General features: G+C 53.4%; 1 protein-coding gene across 1 annotated transcript in view; it reads right to left on the bottom strand.

The window, feature by feature from the left end:
- The window catches only part of LOC135524871 (netrin receptor UNC5B-b-like), a 98,749-nt gene extending 93,672 nt beyond the window's left edge, over positions 1 to 5,077 (bottom strand). The window contains exon 1 of the mRNA XM_064952726.1: positions 5,007 to 5,077. Within this exon, the coding sequence (XP_064808798.1) occupies positions 5,007 to 5,077 (71 nt within the window). The remainder of the gene's footprint in view (positions 1 to 5,006) is intronic.
- Between the last annotated feature and the right edge of the window lie 3,128 nt (positions 5,078 to 8,205).

Below are 8,205 nucleotides of genomic sequence, written 5' to 3'. Positions count from 1 at the left end.
CACCTCCCCTCCACCACCTCCACCTCCACCACCGCCTCCCACCTCCACCACCACCTCCACCACCTCACCTCCACCCACCACTACCTCCACCACCACCTCCTCCACCTCACCTCCTCCACCACCTCACCTCCTCCACCACCTCACCTCCTCCACCACCTCCACCACCTCACCTCCACCACCTCCCACCTCCACCACCTCCACCACCTCACCTCCTCCACCACCACCTCCACCACCTCACCTCCTCCACCACCTCCACCTCCACTCACCACCTCCTCCACCACCTCACCTCCACCACCACCTCCACCACCTCACCTCCACCACCACCTCCACCACCTCACCTCCTCCACCACCTCACCTCCACCACCACCTCCACCACCTCACCTCCTCCACCACCTCACCTCCACCACCACCTCCACCACCACCTCCACCACCTCACTCCTCCACCACCTCACCTCCTCCACCACCTCCACCACCTCCACCACCACCTCCACCACCTCACCTCCACCACCACCTCCACCACCTCCACCTCCACTCACCACCTCCACCACCTCCACCACCTCACCTCCCTCCACCACCTCACCTCCACCACCGCCTCACCTCCACCACCACCTCCACCACCTCACCTCCTCCACCACCTCACCTCCACCACCACTCACCTCCACCACCACCTCCTACCACCTCACCTCCTCCACCACCTCCCCACCTCCCTCCACCACCTCACCTCCCACCACCCACCTCCACCACCTCACCTCCACCACCTCACCTCCTCCACCACCTCACCTCCTCCACCACCTCCACCACCACACCTCCACCACCTCCACCACCACCACAACTCCTCCACCACCACCTCCACCACCTCACCTCCACCACCTCCACCACCTCACCTCCTCCACCACCTCAACCACCTCAGCTCCTCCAATCACCACCACCTCCACCTCAGCTCCTCCAATCACCACCATCTCCACCACCTCAGCTCCTCCAATCACCTCCATCTCCACCTCAGCTCCTCCAATCACCACCATCTCCACCTCACGCTCCATCCTCCATCACCACCACCTCCACCTCAGCTCCTCCAATCACCACCATCTCCACCTCAGCTCCTCCAATCACCACCACCTCTACCTCAGCTCCTCCACCTCACCTCCTCCACCACCTCACCTCCTCCACCACCTCACCTCCACCACCACCTCCACCACCTCACCTCCACCACCTCACCTCTTCCACCACCTCACCTCCTCCACCACCTCCACCACCTCACATCCACCACCTCCACCACCACCACAACTCCTCCACCACCACCTCCACCACCTCACCTCCACCACCTCCACCACCTCACCTCCTCCACCACCTCAACCACCTCAGCTCCTCCAATCACCACCACCTCCACCTCAGCTCCTCCAATCACCACCATCTCCACCTCAGCTCCTCCAATCACCACCATCTCCACCTCAGCTCCTCCAATCACCACCATCTCCACCTCAGCTCCTCCAATCACCACCACCTCCACCTCAGCTCCTCCAATCACCACCATCTCCACCTCAGCTCCTCCAATCACCACCACCTCTACCTCAGCTCCTCCTCCACCTACCTCAACCACCTCAGCTCCACCACCACCACCTCCACTCCTCCTCCACCCACCTCCACCACCTCAACCACCTCAGCTCCACCACCACCACCTCCACCACCTCCACCTCAGCTCCTCCTCCACCACCTCCCACCACCTCACCACCTCAACCACCTCAACCACCTCAGCTCCACCACCACCACCTCCACCACCTCCACCTCAGCTCCACCACCTCCACCTCAGCTCCTCCAATCACCACCATCTCCACCTCAGCTCCTCCAATCACCACCATCTCCACCTCAGCTCCTCCAATCACCACCATCTCCACCTCAGCTCCTCCAATCACCACCACCTCCACCTCAGCTCCTCCAATCACCACCATCTCCACCTCAGCTCCTCCAATCACCACCACCTCCACCTCAGCTCCTCCTCCACCACCTCAACCACCTCAGCTCCACCACTACCACCTCCACTCCTCCTCCACCACCTCCACCACCTCAACCACCTCAGCTCCACCACCACCACCTCCACCACCTCCACCTCAGCTCCTCCTCCACCACCTCAACCACCTCAGCTCCACCACCACCACCTCCACCACCTCCACCTCAGCTCCACCACCTCCACCTCAGCTCCTCCACCATCACCACCACCACCTCCACCTCAGCTCCTCCAATCACCACCACCTCCACCTCAGCTCCTCCAATCACCCCCACCTCCACCTCAGCTCCTCCAATCACCACCACCTCCACCTCAGCTCCTCCAACCACTGGGGCCGCAGCTCTTTATTGGTCGGAAGGGGTGGTTGTGCCACAAACCCAGTTCACCATCAGCAACACACAGATGGAACTGTTGTGGAAAATACATCCATTGGAAGAGAGGCAGCCTGGGATTTGACAATCTACAGAGGGTTATGACAGTTATATCTTCAGCGACACTCGTTCCTACTCCAACCTGACTCACTACACCCCTGATACTTCCCTACTGGGATGAGCCCTGATACTCCCCAACTGGGATGAGGGATTGGGATGAGCCCTGATACTCCCCTACTGGGATGAGGGATTGGGATGAGCCCTGATACTCCTCTACTGGGATGAGGGATTGGGATGAGCTCTGATACTCCCCTACTGGGATGAGGGATTGGGATGAGCCCTGATACTCCCCTTCTGGGATGAGTGATTGGGATGAGCTCTGATACTCCTCTACTGGGATGAGGGATTGGGATGAGCTCTGATACTCCCCTACTGGGATGAGGGATTGGGATGAGCCCTGATACTCCCCTACTGGGATGAGGGATTGGGATGAGCCCTGATACTCCCCTACTGGGATGAGGGATTGGGATGAGCCCTGATACTCCCCTACTGGGATGAGGGATTGGGATGAGCTCTAATACTCCCCTACTGGGATGAGGGATTGGGATGAGCCCTGATACTCCTCTACTGGGGTGAGGGATTGTACGCTATATCTTCAGCGCCACTCGTTCTTATGAATCAGTTCATTATTATAACAGCAATAATAACACCAACCATTAGGACCATCAGTGAACCTCTTCAACCAGAGCTTTGGGAACCCCCTCCTCTTTGCACGGAAACTGTTTCCCGTGGTAACACCCCCTCCCTCTTTGCACGGAAACTGTTTCCCGTGGTAACACCCCTCCTCTTTGCACGGAAACTGTTTCCCATGGTAACACCCCTCCTCTTTGCACGGAAACTGTTTCCCATGGTAACACCCCTCCTCTTTGCACGGAAACTGTTTCCCATGGTAACACCCCTCCTCTTTGCACGGAAACTGTTTCCCATGGTAACACCCCTCCTCTTTGCACGGAAACTGTTTCCCATGGTAACACCCCTCCTCTTTGCACGGAAACTGTTTCCCATGATAATACTCCCTCCTCTTTGCACGGAAACTGTTTCCCATGGTAACACCCCTCCTCTTTGCACGGAAACTGTTTCCCATGGTAACTACCCCTCCTCTTTGCACGGAAACTGTTTCCCATGGTAACACCCCTCATCTTTGCACGGAAACTGTTTCCCATGGTAGCACCCCTCCTCTTTTGCACGGAAACTGTTTCCCATGGTAACACCCCTCCTCTCCTTGCACGGAAACTGTTTCCCGTGGTAACACCCCTCCTCTTTGCACGGAAACTGTTTCCCGTGTAACACCCTCTCTCTTTGCACGGAAACTGTTTCCGTGATAACACCTCGCTTTGCACGCGAAACTGTTTCCCGTGGTAACACCTCCTCCTCTTTGCACGGAAACTGTTTCCCATGGTAACACCCTCCTCTTTGCACGGAAACTGTTTCCCATGGTAACACCCCTCCTCTTTGCACGGAAACTGTTTCCCATGGTAACACCCCTCCTCTTTCCTCTCCTCCAGGCCCCTCGGTGGGTTCAGAGGGTGTTTAGAGTGTCCAGGCCCCTCGCTGGGTTCAGAGGGTGTTTAGAGTGTCCAGGCCCCTCGGTGGGTTCAGAGGGATATGTGTTTAGAGTGTCATGGCCCCTCGGTGGGTTCAGAGGGATATGTGTTTAGAGTGTCCAGGCCCCTCGCTGGGTTCAGAGGGTGTTTAGAGTGTCCAGGCCCCTCGGTGGGTTCAGAGGGTGTTTAGAGTGTCCAGGCCCCTCGCTGGGTTCAGAGGGATATGTGTTTAGAGTGTCCAGGCCCCTCGCTGGGTTCAGAGGGATATGTGTTTAGAGTGTCCAGGCCCCTCGGTGGGTTCAGAGGGATATGTGTTTAGAGTGTCATGGCCCCTCGGTGGGTTCAGAGGGATATGTGTTTAGAGTGTCCAGGCCCCTCGCTGGGTTCAGAGGGTGTTTAGAGTGTCCAGGCCCCTCGGTGGGTTCAGAGGGTGTTTAGACTGTCCAGGCCCCTCGGTGGGTTCAGAGGGTGTTTAGAGTGTCCAGGCCCCTCGCTGGGTTCAGAGGGTGTTTAGAGTGTCCAGGAACCTCGGTGGGTTCAGAGGGATATGTGTTTAGAGTGTCATGGCCCCTCGCTGGGTTCAGAGGGTGTTTAGAGTGTCCAGGCCCCTCGGTGGGTTCAGAGGGTGTTTAGAGTGTCCAGGCCCCTCGGTGGGTTCAGAGGGTGTTTAGAGTGTCCAGGCCCCTTGCTGGGTTCAGAGGGTGTTTAAAGTGTCCAGGCCCCTCGCTGGTTTCAGAGGGTGTTTAGAGTGTCCAGGCCCCTCGCTGGGTTCAGAGGGTGTTTAGAGTGTCGAGGCCCCTCGGTGGGTTCAGAGGGATATGTGTTTAGAGTGTCCAGGCCCCTCGCTGGGTTCAGAGGGTGTTTAGAGTGTCCAGGTCCCTCAGTGGGTTCAGATTTGTAGAGAGACAGATACTTTAAAGATAGAAATACAGTCTACGGTTGAGCTCTGTTGCTTCAGCACAACAGCCCCATCTGCTGGCACAATATTAGTCTCCAACTCTGTACAACACGACCCACGGAGAGGCCTACTGCAACCACTGGAATGGAGCCTTCAGAGTGTCCACGCCGTAGGAGGACAACAGAACATTCTGAATGGACATTATTAAAACAGAACTTTATCTTTTGGATCGCCCAATCGGTACTTTCATAAATTGTTGAAATAATGGGTATGCCGGACCGCCCTACAGTCTGCTGCTCTTTTTTTAAAATTGTTTTACATTTAAAGAAGATATGGATTCTACTGGTTGATGGAGTTCAACCCTCAAATGCATTTAAATCATGTGATTAACAACCAACCTGTTACAGTTTAAGTAGCTTTATCCAGGGCTCTCAACCCTGTTCCTGGAGAGGTACCCTCCTGTAGGTTTATAACAGGGCTCTCCAACCCTGTTCCTGGAGAGTTCCTATATCAGGGCTCTCCAACCCTGTTCCTGAGGTACCCTCCTGTAGGTTTATATCAGGGCTCTCCAACCCTGTTCCTGGAGAGGTACCCTCCTGTAGGTTATATCAGGGCTCTCAACCCTGTTCCTGGAGAGGTACCCTCCTGTAGGTTTATATCAGGGCTCTCCAACCCTGTTCCTGGAGAGATACCCTCCTGTAGGTTTATATCAGGGCTCTCCATCCCAATTTGTACCCTCCTGGAGAGTGTATATCCCTGTAGGTTTATATCTCTCCAACCCTGTTCCTGGAGAGATACCCTCCTGTAGGTTTATATCAGGGCTCTCCAACCCTGTTCCTGGAGAGATACCATCCTGTAGGTTTATATCAGGGCTCTCCAACCCTGTTCATGGAGAGATACCCTCCTGTAGGTTTATATCAGGGCTCTCCAACCCTGTTCCTGGAGAGGTACCCCTCCCTGTAGGTTTATATCAGGGCTCTCCAACCCTGTTCCTGGAGAGATACCACTCCTGTATGTTTATATCAGGGCTCTCTAACCCTGTTCCTGGAGAGATACCCTCCTGTAGGTTTATATCAGGGCCTCTCAACCCTGTTCCTGGAGAGGTACCCTCCTGTAGGTTTATATCAGGGCTCTCCAACCCTGTTCCATCCCTCCTGTTCCTCCAACCCTATTCCCTGGAGAGGTACCCTCCTGTAGGTTTATATCAGGCTTTCCATCCCTGTTCCTGGAGAGTTTATATCAGGGCCCTCCAACCCTGTTCCTGGAGAGGTACCACTCTGTAGGTTTATATCAGGGGCTCTCCAACCCTGTTCCTGGAGAGGTATCATCCTGTAGGTTTATATCAGAGCTCCAACCTATTTCCTGGAGAGGTACCCTCCTGTAGGTTTTCACTTATTAATAATTACCTGGTTATTAAGTTCATCACAGTTAGTTACAGCACAAGATTGAATTGAAAACCTAGAGGACAGGTAAGAGGTGAGAAAGAGGACAGAGAGAGGTGAGAAGAGAGGACAGGGGGAGAGGTGAGAAGAGAGGAGGACAGAGGAGAGAGGTGAGGAAGAAGAGAGGACAGGAGAGAGGTGTTGAAGAGGACAGGAGGAGGTGAGAAGAGAGGACAGGGGAGAGGGTGAGAAGAGAGGACAGGAGAGGTGAGAGAGGACAGGACAGGTGAGAGGTGTTGAGAGAGGCAGGACAGGAGAGAAAGTGAGGGAGAAGAGGACAGGTGAAGGTGACAGGTGAGAGGTGTTGAAGGAGAGGACAGGAGAGAGGGTGTTGAGAGAAAGACAGGTGAGAGGTGAGAAGAGGACAGGACAGGAGAGGTGTTGAGAGAGGGCAGGTGAGAGGTGAGAAGAGAGGACAGGGGAGAGGTGAGAAGGGGACGGGAGAGAGGGTGAGAAGAGAGGACAGGTGAGAGAGTGTTGAGAGAGGGCAGGTGAAGGTGAGAAGAGAGGACAGGACAGGAGAGAGTGTTGAGAGAGGGCAGGTGAGAGGTGAAGACAACTCCTCCAAGACAGCCTTTCTGACAACTCCTCCACACCCTTCCAGACACAAACCTTTTCTGAGACAACCCCTCCACAGACAACCCCTCTGAAACCTCCACCCTTCACAGGCAACCCCTCCCACACAACACCTAAACCAACCTCCACACTTTTTCACAGACAACCCCTCCACAGACAACCCCTCCACAGGCAACCCTCCAAAACCTTTTCTGAACAACCCCTCCCACAGACAACCTTTTCAACCCCCTCCACAAACAACCACTCCAAAGACAAAACAACCACTCCAAAGACAACCTCCACAGACAACGAAGTCCACTGCTAGCTGTAGGGTAAACAACTCACTCGAAGGCATCACCCCCACCCCCAAAAAAATCAAACATAATCTATATAACAAAAAGACCAACATAAACAATTGCTAATTCAGACTGAACTGTGCATTTATAGTAGTGAGTTTATCATGTGGAATGACTGAATGGAATCTTTTCCTCCGTTTTCTCCCACCACGCCCACGTCTTCTTTACTCGATTTACTGCAATGCATTACTGTTAGTGTTCAGTTATAAATATATTTATACCGCAGCACTGTCGAATTCTAGAATGGGCATTAAAACCAGTTCGGAAGAAAACAGCACGTAGAGATAAGTTTAACCGTTTATTAAGCAATGAATAATGTAAGTCTTTGACGATATAGGCTCTGCTCCTTCAGGCTAGCTCAGTGCCCAAGCAGAGCGTCCATATAAAACAGCCTACAGGCAGTGATAAGCAACTATGCCCCGGCTTGAAAAACACAGGTGGAGGCTGAGGTGGTGGTGAACAAGAAGCCACTGCATAGTAGCAGTAACAGTAGTAGTAACAATGTAGTAACAGTAACAGTAGCAGTAACAGTAGCAGTAACAGTAGTAGTAACAGTAGTAGTAGTAGCAGTAGCAGTAACAGTAACAGTAGTAGTAGTAACAGTAACAGTAACAGTAGCAGTAGCAGTAACAGTAACAGTAACAGTAGTAGTAGTAACAGTAACAGTAGCAGTAGCAGTAACAGTAGCAGTAACAGTAGCAGTAACAGTAGTAGTAACAGTAGTAGTAGTAGCAGTAACAGTAACAGTAACAGTAACAGTAGCAGTAACAGTAGTAGCAGTAGCAGTAACAGTAGTAGCAGTAGCAGTAACAGTAACAGTAACAGTAACAGTAGCAGTAGCAGTAACAGTAGCAGTAACAGTAGCAGTAACAGTAGTAGTAACAGTAGTAGTAGTAGCAGTAACAGTAACAGTAACAGTAACAGTAGCAGTAACAGTAGCAGTAACAGTAGCAGTAACAGTAGTAGTAACAGTAGTA

The sequence above is a fragment of the Oncorhynchus masou genome, chromosome 31 (assembly GCF_036934945.1).
Source record: "Oncorhynchus masou masou isolate Uvic2021 chromosome 31, UVic_Omas_1.1, whole genome shotgun sequence".
Classification (NCBI taxonomy): domain Eukaryota; kingdom Metazoa; phylum Chordata; class Actinopteri; order Salmoniformes; family Salmonidae; genus Oncorhynchus; species Oncorhynchus masou.
The sequence above is the reverse complement of the archived record's forward strand: the minus strand, read 5'-3'. Positions and strand labels throughout refer to the sequence as shown.